The sequence below is a fragment of the Acanthochromis polyacanthus genome, chromosome 14, assembly GCF_021347895.1.
Source record: "Acanthochromis polyacanthus isolate Apoly-LR-REF ecotype Palm Island chromosome 14, KAUST_Apoly_ChrSc, whole genome shotgun sequence".
Taxonomy (NCBI): domain Eukaryota; kingdom Metazoa; phylum Chordata; class Actinopteri; family Pomacentridae; genus Acanthochromis; species Acanthochromis polyacanthus.
The window spans coordinates 19,164,477-19,188,568 of NC_067126.1; the positions used below are offsets into that span (position 1 = coordinate 19,164,477).

General features: G+C 43.3%; 1 protein-coding gene across 16 annotated transcripts in view; it reads left to right on the top strand.

The window, feature by feature from the left end:
- The window catches only part of tns1b (tensin 1b), a 213,304-nt gene that overhangs the window by 78,719 nt on the left and 110,493 nt on the right, over positions 1-24,092 (top strand). For 14 of the 16 annotated variants that reach the window (XM_051958597.1, XM_051958608.1, XM_051958602.1 and 11 more), the window contains exon 3: positions 1,849-1,886. In XM_051958597.1, the coding sequence (XP_051814557.1) occupies positions 1,849-1,886 (38 nt within the window). Of the gene's footprint in view, positions 1-1,848; positions 1,887-22,128; positions 22,618-24,092 lie in introns of those variants that run through there. The other 2 variants (XM_051958610.1, XM_051958612.1) reach the window with 1 other exon arrangement.

Genomic DNA, 24,092 nt, shown 5'->3' on the forward strand with positions numbered 1-24,092 from the left:
TTTAGTCTTCACTGAACTGAGATGACAGATTTTTTTGCAATACACAATATATGCCAAATGTGGTTTGAGGACTGTGCTATATGATTAATTTACACACATCAAAGAGAAGATTGTGTTTAAGAAGCACACTGTAAATCATGAACAAGGAATATTGCAGGAAGAATAAGGTTCAGACAAACACTGAGCTGCTGACATTCCACACTGTAACACAAACATGATCTCCACTATCACACACTGTCAGGACTGGCCACCTTCCAAATTCATATCAATGACTTAACAACTAATCACAATAGATATTACAGTTGCTTTGAAAAATGTGGCTTGAGACAGAATGAGTCATTACATAAGGTGCAGAACATTCCAGTAAAAGCATACAGCCCTTTCCTTTATTTGGAAAACCTATGCCTCAGCACACTGAGCGGTGTTTTGGTTCTCTGTCCTTTGAGAGGATCTGACAATTTACGAGCCGCTGGTCCAGGTGCTCTCCCCTATTGACCCTTATTGTGGACCCAATGGGAGTCCACAGAGAGGGAAAGAAGGGAAGCTGCAAAATACATGTCTAAATTCTGCTGCTACATGACTTCTTTATTCATGTTTGATTAGATTTCCCAGAAACCTAGCATAACTTTGTCGCCTTCCAAAGACCCGAGACATTAGCCCCTGTAGTAGAAATGAGTCTAGAGTATAGACTGTTTGTAAATGACTGATCTAACCCAATGGACTGCCACTTCTAAGCCTCAATTTTGAAATGTGGAATTCCCAATCTCGGTCCACTGAAACTGGACGTGACAAGCAAGGGGTGGGTCTGACTTTAAATTCCATTAAACTATGCACACTCACACAGCACTAACATGTAGTAGTAACATTTATCATGTATTTGAGTATATGAATAACCCCATTTCTCTGTGGTGCGTGTGAATACCATGACTCGAACATGATCAAAACTGAGATAAGCCTCATATCGCCATGCATATAAACACAATTCATGATTACATTGGTCTTGTAAAACAAAATGTAGAAAGAAGAGGGGGAATAAAGGTTAAAATGTTTTAAAATGGGGCCCTATGTTATTTTGGAGATGGAATATATCCAAAAGTCAGTAAAATTGTATGTTAGAAAATCTATCTGTTTTGAAAATTTTGGTTATTTCATTCCTTATTGCCTTGTAGTATTCTGACTCTAGGCCTCAAGAGAAATGGTCAGAATAGGAACGAGAAGTTGGAGGTGACCCATTGTATATGTGTGTGACAGATAATAGCAAAATATCTTTAATTATTCATCGCACTGGAAGTTGTTTAGTCTGGGAGAAACATTGTGTGCTAAATTTAAGATGACACAATGGTTTGTTTATCATGTGCGCTTGAGGTCTATCTTGATAAGCATCTCTTGAACATTTGTGAACCTACAGAACTTTGTTTGATAGTGTAAATTTTCATTCATCCAAGATGTTTCAAAAGAAAGACCACCACATGCCACAGTTGATTTTACAATTAGTTTGCACAGGTGCTCCACTGTTCATAAGTTAATTAAACCAATCACGTGGACGTTGGATCACTTACAGTGTTTTGTCCTTCACAGTAATGAATTAAGCCTTTGATAGGGAGCCAGAGTCTCGAGAGCTCAAAGCTGACACTGGGCAGGCCTTCGAACAGCAGATGATATTTGACTTTGACCGCAGAACAAACTGTGGGATTTGAATGAACTTTTTGCTTTTTCATGCCTCCTTGACAACTCCTCAATGTCATGCTTATTCCTACACCACGTAGTCTGGATTTCTCCATGATGCTGCGAAGATTTTTATGAACTGTGAAGTTAATTTCATTTTCTGTTTTTGTCTTTTCCCTCTAGTGTGCCGCATAGCTTGCCACAAGAAATGTGAAGTCAAGGTAAGAGTCATAACTATTTTCAAAAGTTCCACCTTAAAGATTGAAAAGGGAAGGGGAAAAAAATACTTGCATATAATGCATTTATGTGGATGCCCGATAGCTCAACTGGTTGAGTGGGTGACCCATAAACAGGGCTTATAGTCCCCGACGCAACTTGATGGATTCGAGTCCGACCTACGGCCATTTGCTGCATGTTCTTCTTCCCACATTTCCTGTCTCTCTCTCCACTGTCCTCTTCTAAAAAAAGGCCAAAAAAATAATGCATTTATGCATCAGATGTGTGTTGCTTTACATGTGAAAAGACATGAGTGGCTCTTTAAAATCTGAACTTTCCCTTTAAAATGCATGCGAGCTTATCTGGAGGAAATATAACGTTTTAGGTGGAGTCTTTAGAATATGTGCGCATACACATGCAGATGTTGAGTTAGGTAGAGTTTGGTGAGTTTATGCTCTACAAAAATGTTAAGAATGTCTAAACAAGTGCTCTTTGTACCAGAATGTGTTTACATTGGATGAACTCTTGCGTCTTGGAGATTGCCCCATGTCTAAAAATAAAAGACCTCTGGATGGAGTCGTTGCTTGATTCATCTTGTTGTGGAAAGGCAAGGAGCACGTACAAGAAAGTGGGAGGGGAAATGGTGAAGCTGAAGTTCCTACAGTATTATTAGAAAGAGAAAGTTGTGTATTTGTGTCGAGATACAGCTGTGACAAAGGGTTTACTACAGGATTTGCACACACAAGTATAGACCGCATGTGCACACCTACATACACACCCTTCATCTGGTATCCATTATTAAAATGGGTGTTTGTTGCCAGCTTTGCCCATTCCCCGTTTTACTCGCAGGAAATGCCAGAGGTGCAGGGCAGACAGGCCACACTAAAGACGAGGTGGGGGCTTTGGCCAGCCATCTGGGACAGGCCCCCAGTGGAAAGTTATCATGCAAAATGACTGAACTGATAAGCTCAACTGCCACCCGCTCATTTCTTCTTGCATTGCAATATTGTATTTTTTATCCCTGAGAATGCCAATATGATTGAGAAGTTCAATGACTTAATTTACCAAAAGAACCAAAAAACAGGTTTTTCCAATAAACTGCAGTCAGATACACTCACAGGCCACTTTTTTTTGGTATACTTGTGAAAACTAATGCAATACAATACAACATTACAACCATAAATTCTACTTTTATGAAGCTTCCATCTGCTCAGTTTTTGTTGATGTTGGGAAAAAAAGGTGCTAAATTCTATTTTATATTTATAACTGAGAATATGTTGAGTGTTGGTGGTGTATTGGACTGCATTACATTTAAAAGTGTTCCTAAAAGTTTGTTCGGCTTGTTACCAGACATGAAGGGGGCAAAATATAGTGAAGAGAGTTTGGTGAATCTGACTTGGAGCATTCTCCGATTTTTAAAAAAAAAAAAAAAAAAAGAGAGAGAGAGACAATTAGCATAAGAAATTTTCTTATTGAAAATTTTCTTGCATGAGGTTCATTGTGTGGTTCTAATTTAATCTTGGATTTAAGCTGGTGCTGTTAAATGAGACCAAACTGTAGCAGCTATCAAGATGGAAGTCACCAAATTTAAACAATACCTACTCTTCAAACAAGAGTTTGGTCGTGGAGGATAAAAAAACATACATGTTGTCCAGTTTATCTGGACTGTATTCCACTTGCTAACATTACTTGACTTATTGAAATGTAATAAAACATAAAAAGCTAGTGTTTACAGCATATTGAGTAATTTCTACTGAAACGATGAAATGACAGACTGGAAGCAGACCCCTGGTCACCTGCCCTTTTTTTTTTTCAGGATTTCTGGGAAAAAATAACTATATCAAATGGTAAATCCATCAGAAAAACACAAGAGAAATACAAGAAAAGCACTCAGAGAAAGCAGTGCTCTGCTAAGGCTGCTCAGTTGTAAGATTTCCGACGGATAAATCCCGATAAGTTCGCAGTGAATTTGTAGTAGGATTGCAATCATGTGATCGTTAGCAGGCAGCTGATGGAGCATTCATTTGTTGTCATAGTTACAGTGACACCATGTCGCTATCTCCCAATGATACAGAAATCTTTAACAAATCCGTGGATCCAGACTATAAGCTGCATCACTGCCAAAATCTAATCAGTTGGTGCTTTTGTCATTTCTGACCTTCCCTGAAAATTTAATCCACATGTGTAATTCTGTTTTTGAGTAATGTTGCACACAGACTAACAGACCAACAGAGAGACAACTGTATGCCGATCGTAACATACCTCCACCACGTTACTTGGCAGAGTAATAACACAGGAGAATTAGCCTGCTGTTTTTAGACAATAATCCATGTTGGTTGTTGATACTGTGATATACAAACTGCTCTTTGTAAAGTTTACACAAAATTTTTTGGCCATCTGTTTGAACAAAATGCAGCCACACCAACGACTCCTTTGTTATGGTTGCACAATAAATAAGTTAGACCAAGCAGTCTGCATTAGATTGGACCAGTTATAAAACCATGGGTTGTTTACAGGCGACCTGTTCCTCCCCCCACCAAGAACAACTTTCTCAAATTTGTAGTAGTCAAATTTATTTATGTATGAGATCCCCACTAAGATTTTTCTGGATAGGTGTTATTAATGATGAATGCTTCTTCTTTTTCCTTTGTTCTCACAACAGCTTACTTCAGTTTTTATGTTGTTGCATTGAAGAACAAAGTGTGATGAATGAAAGGGAACAGTACATAGTTGGTGATAACATTTGAATTTCAGGAAGCCAGAGGTCACATTTGTGGGTGGAGTCGTTTCAGAGGCCCAGAACAAACTGCCAGTTTCTATATTTACAAATCTGCAACTTTCCATCTCCAAAAATCACAGCAGCATTTCCTTTTCTAAACATTTCAGCTGAAAATGCCATAGCTTTGACAGGAAGCAATTTGCTAACAAGCCTGAGATGAAAAACAAGGGAGTGACTGCTACGGGGTCAAGTATGATTTCTATCGGCCCTCAGTCAGGCCTGCAAGACCACTGGGTACATTTTTATGACTTATTTTGAAAACCAGCTGAAGCTCTCCTCTATTTACTGTCAGTCATATATGATCTTACATGCTGGGAATCTAAAGCCTTGATAATAACCTTAAGCTGGGACAGTTCTAGCAAGTACACTCTACTGTTATAAATCTCTGTCTGGAGATAAAATAAGACTAATATGTGGCTCATGTTTAACCTGGCAACTGCAAACAAATGGTCACAAATTGTGTCCTGATGCCTGTTTGCTCACAACTGGATGTGAAAAATGTGTTAAATCTTGTTAGTAAAATTTCACTTCTGGGTGATGACAGGAAGGAGCCAGAAACAGAATACTAGATCAGTCTGGAGGTATGAGCAAGATGGATTTCAAAGTGACGTTATCCAGATTCTTGTATTGTTCTACTCACAATTCACTACCTATCCCCTTCAATTTTCTTTTGTTCACTTGTCTTCCCTTTTTTACTCAAACTGAACTCCCTGACCAAAAAGTAGAGAGGCAGGATGTCTGGAACTTTCCCTCTATCCTGCTGTGAAAGCATTAAGGAAAGGTAAAACCTCAGACTGCTTAAGAGCTCATGGGCTACTCACGCTAATTTCACTCTGAAGGCGTAGCTTGTATTCCACAGTAGCAGCTCCCACCATGCAATAATTTAGTAAATATAGATTGCAGTGGTAATTATAGAAGAATAGTAGGGACACACTCTTTTTTTATGCTGCAAAGCAAAATCTCTTTGTACTGGAAAAACAACAAATCAGCTATAACTCATATATATTATGACACAAATATAAAAGAACTTCTTTAATGGTAGTTGGTTCAGTAGAAAATAAAATGTCCACAACGCAGACACAATTGAACATCTCCCTTCTCTGTCTGACCTGCCATGCAGCCTTCCAGTGCAAAAGAGACATAATATCCACATAAAGTAGGAGTGGAGGAAGGAGGCATAAGTCAGCAACTGGACCATCACCCAGGAGGCTGGGGTTTATGTCCTGTGACCATTATTCTCAAACTTAAGTTTAGTTTTTACTCCTTGTTTGGGTTGATTGATTGATTGATTGATTGATTGATTGATTGATTTGCTAAAGCCTGAAAATTGAACCAAGAGGAGGAACAGAAATCTCAGATCACTTAAATGAATATAAGCTGAAAGATTATTGAAGGATTGCCCACAATATGGAAAAAGGTAATAATGATAGTAATGATAATGATAAAACGATGATAATGAACAAAGATGTTCATTCCCCCATATGGTATTGTTAGGAATGCAGTTTTTTTTTTTTTTTTTTTTTTGAAATGCAGCATTTTTTTGGGTAGCATTTGTTTATTACTTATTGATGATCAGAAATCATGGCAACATAGAATGTGGCCATTTCATATGCGTGTACCCACAAACAAAATGACCTTGTGCAAGTGGACGCTATGTGCAGATATGGAATCACGTGACCTAAATATTTAGCAGACGACAGAAATTGATGGAACTTGGAAACAACCCCACAATTTAATCAATTGTTCCCTCTATCATTTCCGACGAATAAGTCCTCGAAATTCTAATCACTTTGTCCTTGTATCATTTCTGACCTTCCCTGAAAATTTCATCCAAATCTGCTTGTCTGTTTTTGAGTGATGTTGCTAACAGAGAGACAGACAGTTGTACGCCGATCATCACTTAACTCTACCGCATTTCCTGATGGAGTAATAAACCTCAGGCTTTAGGATAAAACTGGTGTTATTTTTATTATCATGAAATCCCATCACAATTTCAAAATCTATGTTTTAGTCTCTTTAAACAGCCGAGTACAATAATTTTTAGAAAATGTTGTTCAAACTATATTAAATGCATTTCTTCGGGACTATTTTCAGTTGTGGATTAATACACGTTTAGCATGGATTTATCTTTTAGAGTAGCAAGGTGGAAATGTAGAACTGAACTAATCTGCAGTTTAAACACAGTATAACTGTGGCTGATTGATGTGACACTTATGTGAATCAATTCTTTGTGGGTTTTAGTTTTTCATGGGACTTACTGACAACAACAACAGAAAATAATGAGTATTACTAGGCTTTAAAATAACAAATTTAGATTTATTTTTTCTTGATGTTGCTTACAATGTCAAAGCTAGACTTTTGATTCTTTGCATTTGCCTTTCCTGAACCGATCCTTTTCATCCGGCAATACTGTGCAGTTCCATTCAGAACTACGGTGGGTCGGTAACGCTTTAAATCAGCAATAAGCTGAGGTGCTGAGTAGAACCTATTGGGTTTCAGTGATCCTTCGTTGCCTGTCAAGCATGTTTTGAAACGGAAACCACCATGTTCCACCGTTAATGAGGAAAGAGGTCTGAGAAAGCAAAGTGGGAGAACATGCACACTCTCTCACTCCGCTAGTTTTTTGGTCCTTGCTCCGGAATGATGAAGCACTTGTTTTCATTATTCCCAGCTCCTGAAATTCTCAGAATGCGTGTTTTGAAAATGTGGAGACAACTCATGTTTCTTTGTGCTGGCTCACTTCCACTGTGTGCTTTTATTTCAGATTTGTTGTTTGTGACCCTTTTAGTTCCTTTCACTGAGCACACCATGTTTCAGTTAGACTTGTTGCTTGCAGCCTGCTGATGGATATGTCCTCGTTTGGCTCATCATGTTTGCTAAGTGAAAAGCTGCAAATTGCTCCTTTTGTGTTGTTGAATGTGGTAACATTTTTACGAACACTTAATTCTTTTTTCACGCTTGTCAAGCATGAAGCATGCTGCTGAGACACTGCAGAAGACAAATCAAGGGAAATTATAATAAACCACAATCAAAGTATTTAGTTGAATTGCAGGATTAGGTCTCTTACATAAAGGTTCCTTTCCAGAAGTTTTTGCATGAAACTACATATCTCTGAGTTTAAAAGTCATTCTGGCACTGAGTGCATGTCAGTGGCTACTGTTTCCTGACATTTTTAACATTTCTCAGAGATCACCTGGAGATATTAAGTCTTTGGTGTCGTTAAGAATAAGACACATCATCTTTCTTATGTTATTTATTGCCTCCAAGCCTTTGACACATCCAAACACCTGTATCCACATATGTGAGTTGCATTTTTGGGAGTGATTGCCAGGCTTGCAGCTGGTCTTCTCCTCACCTTGCTGAACAATATCTGGATTTAAAACTGTGGAAGGTTGAAGGAGCTGTCTGGTCACTGCTTGCTTTAGCTGAACAATTTTGGCAAAATATCTGCATTAATTCTGACTAGTATTGTAGATTAAATGTGATTTGTGATATAGTTTTTCAGCTCTGGTTCAGTATTCACTGAAACATGGAATGGATCATTTTCACAAGACACCATCAAAATATTAACAGCTCAGTATCCTAATAAGAGGATGAGAACCTAACTGTATTAAATTAGATAACTGCTTTTGACATGTATTTATTACGGCTGCACAGTGGCTTGGTGGCTAGCACTTTTGAGTTGCAGCTAGAAGATTCCTGGTTCGCATCCCGGCCTTCCCAGGATCTTTCTGCATGGAGTTAACATGCTCTTCCTGCATGGGTTTTCTCCAGGTTCTCCAGCTTCCTCCCACAGTCCAAAATCTTGCCAATAATATAATTCTAAATTGCCTGTAGGCGTGAATGTGAGTGTGATTGTTTCTCTATGTGTAGGTCGTAGGGCTGGACCCGAATATCCGAATATCCGTTCACTACGGCGCTATCCGGATATTAATTTTGGTATCCAAATATTCCCCCCCCCCCCCCCTCCCTTCCCCTCCCTCCCGCCGTCGGACGTCACCGGGCGGAAAAAATATACAGCGTTACTGTCTTCCCTCCGCCTTCGGCCCACATCGGCTCATCTCGTCCTGTGATCACATAAACATATACACATATGTCTATAACATATACACCTATGTCGATGTGATCACCCCCTCCTCCCACCAGACGAAAATATTGCTCGTCTCTTCCCTGCGCCTTCGGCCCATTTCGGCTCATCCCGCCGTGTTCTTCGGCTCATTTCGGCTCCTCCATTCGTGTTTGTAAACACCACCCAAATGGGCAGGTGGCTGCCGACTCTGAAGCCACGCTTCACTTCGTTGCATAAACACAAGACAAGATGCTGAAGACCGGTTTTTGGGAATTCTTCAGTTTAACTAAAGACTAAACGAGGGCAAAATGTGGACCCGGGAGACCAGACGAACGGATCCGACTGTTCGGGCCGTCTCCGTGTCCGCCGCCGCTGCCGTGCCGCAGCACGAACCACACGAATGGATCCGAATATTCGGGCCGTCTCCGCCGCCCCGCACCACCCCCGGTCGGCCGTTACGGGGCGGAACGAATATCCAGATATTCGTCTTTAATAGGGCCCGAATATTCGGAGGCCAGAAACCACTATTCGGGCCAGCCCTATAGGTCGGTGATAGACTTGTGACCTGTCCAGGGTGTCCGCTCCCTTCACCCAGAGTTAGCTGGGATAGACTCCGGTCCTCCCGACCTTGACCTTAATCACTTAAGGCTCAGGAGCAGCATTAATAATCTGTATGCAGCAGCCTGACAGGGAAGCATGGCTGTCACACATAGAGGACAACATGAATTTGTAAGGCGATATACATGACAGTGTAAATCCTGGATCAGACACGTGGTATGGTGTATGTCCTAAATTGCAACCTTTGCGATTTGCTGATTGAATTCTTTCAAATTTCGATTTTGACATTGAATCGATTGATCTTTGAACCTCTGCTACCTTCATGCACAAAGGCAGGTGACTTAAACCTTGAGTTAAAGCCAAAGTGGCAGCAGTCAGACATTCACCTGATGTTTTTGAATTCACTGAAGAAGAGTTCTACATTTCTGCAATTTCACTGAGCAGACGCTTTTATCCAAAGCACATCTGAGAGTAAATACAACACAAGCAAGGATCTAGTCAGGAGAAAACAACCTAGATTAGAATCATAAAACGATTTCAAGTGTGACGATAGGACCTTGATGTCTACAGGCAGTGCAGACGTAATTGGAATTATTTATATTTGCAGCCTGTTAAGTGCAAAGGTGTTCAGGGAAGAGCTGGGTGATTAGTCTTTCTTTAAAGACTGAGAGAGACTCTGCAGACAGAACAGAGTTTGATAATTCGTTCCACCACCAGGCAACCACAAAGGAGAAGAGTCTAGCTATTGGCCGGCCCTGTTGTAGTGGTTTAATCAGGTACCTTTTGTTGGCAAAGCGTAGAGAGTGGGAAGCAGTGTAGACCTGAATGAGAGAGTCCAGGTAGGAGGGAGTCGTTTTCATTGCAGTTTTGTATGCGAATGTCAGAATTTTGAATTTTATGTGGGCAGCAACTGGAAGCCAGTGAAGCGATCTGGACAGCGGGGTGACATGTGATGTTCTTACTGGTTTTAAACTAGATGTGCGGCTGCATTCTGGATCATCTGCAGAGGCCTGAGAGTAAGGACCTGCAATAGTCGATAAGTTATGATGGCATTTCCAGGTGCTGTCGTTCTACTTCTAGCAGGACTTCTAACACACTAAAATAACATCATGAACATTACAAATATTATACTGACCATCAGTATGCCAGTGTGAGCATGTTAGAATGCTGGCATTAGCATTTAGCTCACAGTGGCACTATACCTAAGTTCGGCGCATAGACTGTGTTTAAAAGATGGATGTTGTCTTTGTCTGCCAGTAGGGGGTGACTCCTCTGGCAGATAACTAGTCAGATTTAGCTTGGAAAATCCAAACTGAATCTCCATGTAATCTCCTATCTCCATGTTAGGAGATACAGGAGAATCAGTTTGGCATTGGGCGAATTGAATCGCGTTTCCCTCCTGGGAAAGTTTGGTACGACTAATCATAGCACGGGAGACGGGAGTTAATGCTGCGTCATCTTCAGCGCCTCGAAGATGATGCCAGAGGAGGAGGAGGGGGGCCAAAGCGAATCTTTTTGTGGTCTCTTGGCGTTTTGGATGGCGTTAGTCATTGCCTCTTTTCACTTGACGTTTCCGATGATGAGGAGGCCGTGGATGGCTCGTTATTTTCGGCTTCTTGCCATTGTTTGTACAGAGGAAAATCCCGTTCCAAACATGTGAGTAAATTTAAGCAACTTTTATACATACGCACCGACTTGGTTTGGCTCCGATTTAAAGTTATTCCTAACACCGCTAATCATTCGGAAGGAGTCTTTCGTTGCGTAGCCTTTTCAAAAATAAGTGTTGTACTTGAGAGTACCCCATGTATTCGCAGATTTTTGTGACAAAACGGCAGTAATCATTCACCGCGACGCTTTCTTGGCTGCATGCCATTGTTGTTTGGACTACATGGACTTCAAGGTCGATTTGTTTGTGCGTCACATCCGTGTTACGCTGATTGCATTCGTTAGCCCCTCCTTTTTGAAATCGTCTCCTATCATCACAATGCCAGACTGCCTTTATTTGTATTTATATTAATACATAAATAAAGTCCGTCTGGATTTTCCAGGCAAAGTCAGATTGTACGTCTGAGAAAATGACCCTACTTCTAACTTGATCTGTTACCTCAGTAAGCATTTTCCTAATGAGTTTATAGTCTTATTTGCTTGTTTCAAGTCTCCTTCAGCACAGCATGGTGAGGCTCTTTTGTAAGCAACACAGAGGTTTCTATGTACATACAGGTCTGTGTAAATGCACAGCCTCATTCTAACATCTCCCAGCTGTCGCTATAGCTGCACGTGGATATAATCATAAACAACCAATCATGGTTGTTGCATTTTTCTTTTACTTTGTCACTGTTTATGTTAAAGAGCTCTTTAGCTTTCTGTATGGTTTTGTTGCAGCAAGTCACTGAATAAGGCAGGATTTGATTTAGAGAGGATTTACCTTCTGATTTACAAGTTGCTACTGTATTAAGTTCTCTGTCAGATCCACCACCAAACCAATAGGTGACATCACGGCTGCTACGTTCATCTTTTATGCAAGTAGGTTTGATTTTTTTTTTTTTTTTTGTGTGTGTGTCCTGTCCGGCAACAGAGCAGGCAGAATGAGGATCTGGCTGCTGCATTGTGCCGTACAAGTTTGCTTTTCCAAGGGGAGTTCGTAAGTATAAGACTCCCCTTGATACTGTACAGTAATTTATTTAGATTGAATACTTGTTGATTAGTTAAATATACATTAATTTGCCGGACCTGACAGGGGAAAGGCAGGAAGAAAGAAACGAGAAAAGGAGAAAAAAAACAACAACAAGAGGGGATAGTGAAGAGAAAAGGAAAAGTGCAAGAATACAATTATCTTTCAATTGAAACCGACACAACAGATAACAAGCTAGTACACCTTAACAAAGACACACCGGAACGCATCCTACGGGTTTTGTTACGAAACACAGCTAGTAATTATTCAAATCATCTATGTGAAACACACAAACTGAGGAAACATGTCTTTTGATATTTTGGCACCAGGACAAACTTAACACCCCCCAAGACAACATGGTTGCTATGTTCACATGCAGAGTACGGTGCAATTGTGACTGTGATCATGCAACTATGACCTCTGACCTCCGTGAAGGCCAGAAGCGGGCCCGAGAGCCCACAAGACCCAGGCGAGCCGGCAGCAATCCCAGAGCAGAGATCCGAGCCACCAAACCACGAGGACGACCACGGACCGGCCCAGAAGGGGGCAGAGGGAGAACCCGGCCAGGACCTCCAGCGCCCAGCAGGGCCGAGCCCCAGGCGACCAAGATCGGCGGCCGCCGACCCCGCCAGGGGACTATCGATTTCCCGTAGTCCTTTGTTGTAGGATTTGTAGGATTTAAACAGCTCTCTCTGGCTTCACTATGCTAGGAGAGGAAAAAATAGACTTGTAATAAAAAATTAGGTGGCATGTCTCACATGTTTCTTGTAGTCCAACTGTATTATTGCATTTGATAGAGGTGAGGACTGTCTCCTCCATGAGATGGCGATGAGTACACAGAACTGACCCAAGAAGTTTTGGGGGTTTTCAAACTCCATTCTGTCTCATATAGCCTTTTTCTTCTTCAGCAGCTGTCAGGATCATTTGGCATGATTAACCTTGACTTCTGTTCCAGTGACTTGCTGTAGATAGCACACTTTGCTACATGGCTGATTTATCACAGAGGCGCTAATTGGAAGCTGTGCCACTGCTGCTGAACACCAGCAAACCTTTATAATATTCAGAAAGACTTTTGAGTGCTACAGCTTTGCCATCAGGAAAACTCATCGTTCTTTAACTCAGAACCATTACATAACTCAAAGCGAAGTGACCTTTCAAAGTTGTTGGCATTGTATTGAACCCCAGTGACAACATTAACAGCTTCCTTCCTTTTCCATGCGGTGGAGGTCCTGCAGAGAGTGAAAAATGGGAGTTAGAGTAGGAAGAAAGCAGTGGAGGGGGTGAACCTCTGTTAAGGAAACAATACAAGAAGCTGTATCAAAGTCATTTGCTATGACAGATGAGTGGAAGATCTTGAGGGAAAACATAAAACAGATGGGATGCGATCAAAATCAGAATCCTGCCGTGTGCATTTGCCATGTTATCTGCATGTACATGAAGCAGCTCCTCGTCTGATCAAATGCAGAGCCAGCCAGCAGCTCTGAGGCTAATTGAATTAGCAGTCACAGGATAGAACACATGCTCACTACACTGCCCTCTTCCTTATGAGAGAAACGTTTGCAAGAACACAACAACAACACAATCACGACATAAATCATATGGCCCATAATTTGAAGGCTCTTTTGCAATGAGGAGTGATGTTCTAGCTGTAGTTTAATTTCAAGTTTCAATTAGTAACATATCATGATGTTGACGATGCTTCTCTGAGTCTGAATATTTGTAATGAAATCTAATCCAATGCATTTAACTGCTGCAAGTCATGCAGTTGCTGGAGAACCCAAAACAATTAAAGCTGTACTGATTTATGTAATCACTTGTTGGCAGCAGAAGAGGCTGTAAACACAACATTGACATTACTAATAATTTAATAATAACTTTGAGTTGCAAAGAGGTTAAAAAAAACTGTGTAGATTCTAAGTCATCCCGGTCACAGTGATCCTTAGTGCTTCATTAGAAGGCAACTGGACTCTTGGAGATGTTGTACCTGTCATTGAAGAGGCCTCCTCAGATCTAACTGACAGGTGGGAGTTTAAGGTATTTTTATCACCCCTTACTTAAATGGCTCAAGGCTCTTCAGCAGCCAAGTCTCCTGGTGTGGTGTTGAACTTATCCCAAAATCTATGCAAAGAAAGACCAGGCACATAAATGTGATACAAGCACAGAGAACAGTATTTGCAAATGGAAAACCAAACTCACACGGGAGCATTTCTGCTCCTCATACACAAATGGAGTCTCTCAAGCAAGCGACTGTGATGAATACTCGCCCCACCCCTAGCAACTGCTCAACACTCATTGACTTTTGAAACTTCGGAGATGGGAGCAATGGCCTATGTTTCCGCTTCTTTGTTTACTCACACGGGTACTGCTAATTTATTACTGCAGCTATTAAAGGTCCCATATTATGCTATTTTTCTGTCACGTCATATAGGTCTCAGAAGCCCAAAAACATAGTATTTAAGTTTGTTCGCCCCAAAATCATCCTTTGTTCGGAGTTTCAGCGGTCGAAAAATTCACTCTCACCAGCCCTCCTCAGAACAAGCTGTTTCTGGGCCTGCTTCCAGGTATGCAAATTAACGCATCTGTCCGCGCCCACTCCCCCTCCCCTCTCTGGGAGAGGACGCGCTCAGTGCTACATTGGTGTCAGAAGTGGGATGGCGCTCGCCCGACTGCAGATGGAGGAAGAACTGAGGGAGCTCCAACAAGCTGTCACCGAGGGACTGAGCCGCCTCTTGGGAGCAAACCCAAGAGGAAAAGAGACGGCCAGCGGAGAGTTCGCTCCCGTAATCCCCGACAGCTCCACCACACCAAGAACCCGCCGCCCCTTGACGAAACGGTGGGCCGCCACAGGCAGCAGCCACTAGCAGGAGAAATTAGAAACTTTTGTGCAATTATGTTAGCACATAAATAAAAGTGTGAATTTTTAGATGAGGCCAGTGAGAGACTCAGAGACTGTTTCTAGACCACTGACTGGAGCGTGCTCTACAGTCCTCATGGAGATGACATCGATGGCCTCACGCATTGCATCACAGATTACATCAACTTCTGCGTGGACAGCACTGTGCCAACTCGGACGGTACGGTGCTTCTCCAACAACCACCCCTGGGTCACCCCTGAGCTCAAAGCCCTCCTGAACCAGAAGAAACGGGCTTTCATCTCAGGGGACAGAGAGGAGCAGAAGAGAGTGCAGCGTGAGCTCCAGTGGCGGATCAGAAGGGCCAAGAAGGACTATGGGAAGAGGCTGGAGGAGAAGCTGGTTCAGAACAACGCGCGGGACGTGTGGAGAGGACTTAAGAACATTTCTGGACATGGACAGAGTGCCAGAGGGACAGCTGATGGGGACCAGCGAAGGGCGGATGAGCTGAACTGTTACTTTAACAGATTTGACTCTCCCCCCACCCCCTCTGCCCCCTTTCCTGCTCCCCCCTCTTCACACATCCCCAGCCTAGCAGACCCTCCCCTTCCTGCGACACCTTCACCGGCCCCCAACTCACCCACACGAACTACTCCCACCCCCTGCAGCCCACCTCACTCCCCCCTCTCCTTCACACCGGACCAGGTGAGGAGAGAGCTGAGGCGACTGAAGCAGAGGAAATCTGCTGGACCAGACGGCATCAGCCCCAGGCTGCTGAGGACCTGCGCGGACCAGCTCTGTGAGGTCCTCTGCCACCTCTACAACCTGAGCCTCAGCCTGGAGCGGGTCCCCGTCCTGTGGAAAACCTCCTGTGTGGTCCCAGTCCCTAAAACAGCTCACGCCAAGGAACTGGCCCACTACAGACCTGTCGCCCTCACCTCCCACCTCATGAAGACCATGGAGAGGCTCCTCCTCCACTACCTCCGCTCAGTGGTGAGCTCCGACCTGGACCCGCTGCAGTTTGCCTACAGGCCCAACATGGGGGTAGAAGACGCTGTCATCTACCTGCTGCAGCGAGCGCTCACTCACCTGGAGAGCGCCGGCAGCGCTGTGAGAGTCATGTTCTTTGACTTCTCCAGCGCCTTCAACACCATCAGGCCGGCGCTGCTGCGGGGGAAGCTGGTGGACGTGGGAGTTGATGGACATCTCGCTGCCTGGACCACTGACTACCTCACTGACCGTCCACAGTACGTGCGGCTGCGCGGCTGTGAGTCAGAGGTGGTAGTCTGCAGCACGGGGGCACCCCAGGGCACCGTCCTCTCGCCCTTCCTCTTCACCATCTACACCTCGGACTTCACCTACAACACGGACAGCTGCCATCTCCAGAAGTTCTCTGATGACTCCGCCATTGTGGGCCGTGTGTCTGAGGGGAACGAGCTGGAGTATCGGTCGGTCATCATGGACTTTGTGGACTGGTGTGAGCGCAACTATCTGTGCCTCAACACCAGTAAGACGAAGGAGATGGTGGTCGACTTCAGGAGAAGGACACTCCCACATCCACCAGTGAACATCCAGGGGCAGGACATTGAAACAGTGGACAGTTTCAAGTACCTGGGTGTTCACCTCAACAATAAACTGGACTGGTCCCACAACACCGATGCTCTGTACAAGAAGGGCCAGAGTCGCCTCCACCTTCTGAGGAGGCTGAGGTCCTTCGGAGTGTGCAGACCTCTACTAAGGACTTTCTACGACACTGTGGTAGCCTCTGCTTTCCTCTATGCTGTCGTCTGCTGGGCCCCGGGCAGCACAGAGCGGGACATGAAGAGACTGAACAAGCTGACCAAGAGGGCCAGCTCTGTCCTGGGCTGCCCACTGGACTCTGTGATGGATGTGGGTGAGAGGAGGATGTTGACCAAGCTCTCATCCATCATGGACAACAGCTCCCACCCACTGTACCGGACTGTAGTGGAGCTGAGCAGCTCCTTTAGCACAAGACTCAGACACCCTCAGTGCAAGAAGGAACGCTACCGCAGGTCCTTCATCCCCACTGCCATCAGACTGTATGACACTACTGTGTAGTTGTTATTATGTGCAATATTTATTATCTTGTTCTTGCACTTTCGTGACTTTTGCACTCCTGTTTTTTGTTTTTGTTTCTAAGAGCCCTGTAATGTTAAATTTCTCCTTTGTGACATTAATAAAGTCTATCTTATCTTATCTTATCTTATCTTAATTTTCATGGAAAACATGAAAATGTCTGGGTGACCCCTCATTTTTGAACGGTTGTGTATGTATGGGAGGGATGTGCGCTGATCATACCTGATGAATGATTCGATGCATCCAAATCAGGAGTTTTCTGTTACTGTTTATCCAAGATGGTGGATCATTGTGGGTCCTCACAGCTGGACAGTGTCACAAAGCTACCTCCTGCAAGGTAAGGTGGCAAAACGACGAAACGACTTGCAATAAATATTAGTGCTTATTGATATTGTGAAGGGGTTGACATCAACAACATCATTCAAGAGCCAAAATGGCCACTATTGCCACCTCCAAAGTTTTAAAATGTATCTTATGGAGCAGTTGTGAGGGCATGGGGACAGTTTGTGTTGTTCACGGCCTCATGCTATCTTGCAAGGATGATTTTCGCCTCATGGATACTGTTCTGTGTGCATGTGCCTGGTTTTCACATGCCGACATTTGAAGACTCCATATCCTGGGTTCACTGCAGTGGTGATGAATGAGCCAAAGCATTAAAACTGTGGAGGGTAAAACCAAATCAGTGAACTGAAAACTGTTAAAAATGCTCAGCAGAGTCGAGTACAGTCTATTTTGTCATTTATCCATCATTCATCATAGTATTTAGCTGTGCAGCTTTAACTTTGACTCTTTAAACAAAAGAACCTGTTGCTGCTCAAGCCTGAGAACTGGACTGCGAAAATCAAAACATACTTACACTGATCTGTGAGCTTCATGAAGACCAAAAACAGTCATCTGTCATCTCTCTCCGGTGCATGAGTTAACGGCTTACACAAGGAGTGGTGGCTTATTGCCATGTCTTTAGTATTTAGTAAGTGCATGGTAGCGACATGTGCGTAGATACAGCAGAGAAAACAAACAGGAACGCCCAGGCTTTAACATGATGGAGTAATCAAGTGTTGTTGGAAAGAATGTCAACAATGAGCCAAGTGCATGAAGGAGACTTACGGAGGAACTTCGTGAGGGAATCACTTTGTTTAGCATACAGTTGCATGAATTTAATGTGATTTAATTTCACTGAGTCTTTACCTAGGAGCAGTCTTTTCCGGTGTCCTTAGGTGTCTGTGACCGCTACAACAGCTGTGGCTGTAGAGCCTGGCTGGAGGACTCCTCCTGCTGCTGAAGTAGTCTGGATGCTGTTTTTTTTTATTACCCAAGTTCCCCACCCATGTATCTCCAGCATGTCCTTCAATTCAAAGTGACAGCTTTTCCATCCCATGCCTGCCTCCACTGTGTCTGAGCTCCCGCTGCCTAATCATGACCATCCAGGAGAAAAATCTATGTTAAATCTGTTCTGTACGCTGCATGGGCGTTGGTGAAATGTTCCACTGGGCGCTGGGGGACAGAGATCTCCTAAACTCAGCCGTTTCTTGGGAAAGCCTGAGTCAGACTCGTGAAACCGGACCTCACCCAGACTGCTCACCCTCTCTTTATGTTCCTCCCTTTCTATCTTATTCACTCATCTTTCAGTTTAACTACTCTGCTGGTTTGTCACTTTTCTCAGTTCTCCATTTTCCCCATCAGTCCTCATCTCTTTCTTTCTCCTGAGCCAGACTTGCGAAGGACTATTGATCTCTCCGTCCATTCTCTTTTTCTTATCACTCAGTTTGATATATCAAACTAAAGAACAGACCAGCCCATTGACGAGTGCATTTGTGTCAGACTCAAAGACAGACTGAGCGGTCTAAGTTACATGCTAGAAAATGACCGCTGAGATTAAGAAAAATTGTGGCATGGCTGTCTGATAGTTGTTTCTGGCAGTGCTGGTATGATCACAGACAGCGGTCACAGGATCTTGAAGGTAATAAAAGCCAAGACACAGGAAATAGACCAGACTTAGAGAAACATATTAGCCTCAAACACAGACAGATAACTTTTCCCACGCTTTACAATTTTCTTACATACAGCGATGTTAACTGTCAGTTTGCATAATAGCACTGGAGTGAGTGTTGAAACACACAGCTTGCAGTACGGTAACTCATAGCCACATAGATAAACACAGACGGTAAAGAGCAGGGATTTCCCACCTCCTACACATCAGCCTGGTCCCTACAATGAAGGTGTCTCTCACATAAACAAGCATGTTGTTTTGTTACCATAAACCACATGTCGCCTCTCTGGCAGCCCTCCCTTCCTTCCTGGCCCTTGTCATTAATAGCGAATTAAATAACGCTTACTGAGCCGACATCTGGTGAACACGACTTCAGCTAAAGGTGTTGCTTTTAGATCGACCTTCCATGTAATTACTTCTGAGCTACATCAAAGACGGTGGCCATTCTTTCCATGTTGAGACATAAGCCTTATTGTGCTACAAATTTGTACCAAACATTCTTTGGTAATGTCTGCTACTGGATAATAGCCAGGGAGGTTGTGGAAGCCAATTAAAAAGCCACACTTACTGTAAGTCTGTGAGAGCTGCTGCTATCAGAGATGAAAGTCAGGTATTCAGTGGTTAAAGTTGCTATATTTAATAATCTGAATGGAGTCCCTTGTAGTTTAAAGCCCACTAAGGATGATCTTCTGATGCTGCTGCTGTTTGTTAGCCTAGCCGCGCTAGACAACCCACAGCAACGAATTTAATTCTCTGCCAGGGAGGGTCTAGTTACCCTCCATAAGGCTCGAGGCTGGATTCTCCTAAAACTGGCCGGACCAATCACCATGAAGTGTAGAGTCAGAAGGCGGGCGTAACGAAGTGACGACAGAGGCGTGACGATTCTGACAGAAACAACCGGCGCACAATAAACAGTTATCTTTCGACTCGGCTTTGGCCACAGCCCTTAAAGATTTGAAGCTAAAATTCAACTTGAAAGATAAACAAAGGATGGCACTTAAGTGTTTCATTGAGAAGAAAGACGTATTTGGACTTATGCCGACGGGATATGGTAAATCCTTAATATACCAGTTGGCTCCGCGGCTCCGCTGGTTGGGAAGCTAATGGGACTTAGCCACAATCCGCCGGTGCTCTCGGAACCACGTCAGCCTATTCGTTGCGCTGATTGGTTGTATACCTACCCAATTGCTGCAGAGGGATTTGATAGACATCCTTTTAGCCCGCCTCCCTCCCTGTCGAGCTTCCCTAGACCCTTCAGAAACATGGGATCTAGCATGGCTAGGCTAGCTGTTTGTAGCTGTGTGGAGCTCTGTAGAGTCTTTCAGCAAAAAGTTTTGGTTTTGCTGTTTGAATTCAGCTTTACAGCTCATTACCAGTAGCAACAGCCTGAAGCGAATAGCGTAAACACCTCAGTAACACCTAGTGGTAGTGCCATTTACCTGATCTATACAGGTTCAACATTCTAAAGTGTGTTTTAATACTTGTTCATACATGTGTATGAAACAGCTGTTGAGTCCTTCAATCATTCTACCGGTTCAGCCTGGATATTAAGATGTCCTTCACTAATGCAAAGTCTATCGAAAGATAATTTGTTATTTTAGTAGTCTAAGTCTTTGAAATATCAAGGATATCTTCCACATTTACGATCTGTTATTGCCAGATTACGTCTTTTTGGAACTCTGAACAGTGTTTTCTTGCTTAAGCATGACAGAGGACAGTAAACCAAAGTTGCTGACATCGGTCTCTGTGACTTCATCATGGACTTTTGGCCAAAAAAAGGAATTTAAAGGTAAAAGTAGCAGCATTTCCCAATTACCTAGGTTCCATAAGGTTAATTTCCAAAGCTACCCTGCTAAACGTTGGGGATGTTGCTGCACTGATAACTGATAGTTGTCCAACAGAGCAACAGTAGTACTGAAATTCAACTTAATTGTGCTTCACGCACATGAAGGTAGCTTGAATATGGTTAAGGAGTTTATTTTATATTGACATATAACGTGTTTGTGTCTGTATTACCTTCGATTGGTTGGCTTCTCTGTGACTTTCTGTAGCCTCCAGTTACTCATTTTTTGTGTATCTTTGGAGAAGCATGAATCCAGCACAACTGCAGTAGTTGTGATGGGGTTGTATACTAATAGCTCATATTACATTATCATCCACCATTTTGAACCACGTACCACATCATTGGATATTCTAGTATTTAGTAGAGGGAGAGAAATAAAGTTTTTAGATCTGCCGGGAAGAAAACGTATCCATGCTGCTGCTGCTGCTGACTGATGTGCTGGACAGTGACCAAGGAACAGTTACCGGCAAGAGAATAACAACTCAGATGTGTCACGTGAACCAAATCTCTTTCGAATTTTTCAAAATTTCTTAAACTCTGTTTCCAAACTTTTTCTTTTACTGAAAGTAATCTGATGACTGAGTATAAGTTCAAGTAGTGCTTGTTATCAACTGACCAGAATCAGATTGGAAATAATTACAGAACACCAGAGTGATGTCTGGGTGACCCCAAACTTTTTAACAGTAGTGTACATGCCAGGTAAACTATAATAGAGATATGTTCCTTCATTTATTCATATATTCCCGTAGGAATTAAAGCGCCAATTATCAATCAGCAATATTAAATGGCTTACACTATTGTAATTAACACTGCAGTTTAAAAATACCTCATTCTTCTGCCACATTCAGACAGTGTTTTACCCAAAATGACTTAATTTGGTGGTGTTTAGAGCTGAAAATCGCACAGTGCCGGTGACTGATAAGTATGTAGCGCTTCACTGCTGCTGACACAGTTGAATCTGCCTTGAAGTCAATGGATTCATTCATGGTACTTTCTCTCTCGTGGCAGCTGTAGAGTAACTGTGTGTGTGTGTGTGTGTGTGTGTGTGTGTCAGAGCGAGAGGGAAAGGGTGGCAGTGGTGGTGGTGGGGGACTCATATTTAACCTGTAACTTGAGAAGCTGATAACAAGCAGAGAATGGAGAATGAGCTCGTGAGGAAGGAGTGAGCGTCTGTGAGCGCGAAAAAGACAGTGAAAGAAAAGAGCCGTGTCTTTGTTTCCCGTGCTCATGTCCCGTCCCCCCCTGATCTCCCTGGGAAATTCACTTCAATATTTTTTCCTCCGTTCTCGTTACTCATGTGTCTCCCCGTTTGGGAGGAGGGTGAAAATGGTCTGAACAAGAGGGAGGAGAAAACCCAGGCAGGGAAAGAGAGGGGAAATTGCTCCAGCCCGTAGCCAGACTTTGCCTTGCTTATTCAGTGCCGAGTGCTGCACTGCGCCGTCTCCAGTTGTGGGATGTTAGGATTTGCCTTTGGCTGCACTTCTCCCCACTCTCGCGCTCACATTAAGACTCTTTAGACATCTTTATGCTCATTTTCCTGGAGGAGGAGTGAGAGAGGGAGAGACTAGCCAGACCTATTAGCCTGAAACACACACACCAACTCTCTCTCTCTCTCTCTCTCTCTCTCTCTCTCTCTCTGACACACACACTTGTACACTCCTCCAGCTCTGCGCTGCACCAAGGTAACAGTGAGTGGATTTAGCTTTAGCCATCTGGTTGGAGCACAGAGAAAACCTCTCTGCTGTACACGGGGAGGAAGGCAAAAGGACGATGCAACACTGAAACACAGCCCAGCACAGAAAAGCAAAGAGTGAAGAGAGAGCGACACAAAACACACACAACACACACTGAGACAGGATGGCCACCGCAGTGTTTCAGGTAAGGAGTGTGGATGTGTGGCTGTCTGGTATTTGAGCTCCTGGCTATCCCAAGCTGCCTATTGCTGTGCTCTGCTTCACAGCCAGCTCTCTGCATTGTGGATGTGCCTGATTGGTACCGAGACAGAAAGCTTTAAGTTCTCTCAGATGTGTGTTTTCAGTCATGCATGTGACCCAGCGGAGGTTCTGTGTGCCTTACGTCAGTAGATTTTACATCTGCCTTCACTGTGGATGAACAGTGTGTATGTCTGAAAGAGTGATTCCAGATGTCAAATATTACTGCCTGTATGTTTGCACAGCAGAGAGCATTGTGCTGCTTCTCGTATGTGTCCACTGGAGCTGCTATGGACGAGAGCAGTGTGTATGAAGGCGCATGTAATGAGTTTGTTGTACTATTGTGATCATTGTATGTGTTTATGCAATGTATTGTAAAGCATTGCTGTTTCTGTCGCGCTTGTGAATGTGTGTGGTCTCCTTGGCTTACCATGGTTTGTGGTTGGTGGCCCATGGTCATAGCTGGAATGACAGAGACGACTCCTCTTCTCTTCTCTTCTCTTCTCTTCTCTTCTCTTCTCTTCTCTTCTCTTCTCTTCTCTTCTCTTCTCTTCTCTTCTCTTCTCTTCTCTTCTCTTCTCTTCTCTTCTCTTCTCTTCTCTTCTCTTCTCTTCTCTTCTCTTCTCTTCTCTTCTCTTCTCTTCTCTTCTCTTCTCTTCTCTTTTCCTGACCCACCAGGTCAAAGCTCAGTTTGAAAAGGAAATGAGCATTTGTGGTCGAAAGTGATATGTCGTCTATCAAACATGTATAAGTTCTTTGTATGTGAAAGAGAAAGAGTCTGTGCTTGCCAGCCATATTCCACCAGTTTCAGTGTTGGTGTGTCTGCAGCCATGAACTCAGCGGCAGTGTTTCACAATAGGACCTTGCAAAAGTTGTTGCAGAGAAATCATCGCCCCAGGCATGAGAAAAGCCAACAGCACTTTGGGAGTTTTTGGCACGCACAGCAAGTTACAGTTGCCTCCAGTTTGCTTCAAATTAGGAAGAAAAAGAATAAAAGCACAGTGTGAAAACATAGAGCATATTCTGAAACAGATTTGCAAGGTCACACTGTACACTGACAGCTGTGATTTTCCCTCTCTGCTCTTTGTGTGTGGGTGTCTGGATTCTTAGTGGATTTACATTCTTTCAGGAGGATATAGAGTTGCTGGAACAAAATTGTATCTGTAAGATAGTGGCCACTTTTTGTTTAGTTCTTCAGATATAAAGATACTAATAAATACATTAATGCAGAAGTGCCACTGATTCTCGTTCAGGGGTCACATTCAGCCCAATTTGCTCTCAAGTGGACCGGACCAGTAAAATCATGGCGTAGGTTTTGGCTCACGGTCCATTTGTTTGACACCCTAGCTTAATGTATTGCAGCTCCATGAAGCATCTCTGTCATACAAATGGTATGTCTGGCTGTTGCTGGTTTTGTGTCAC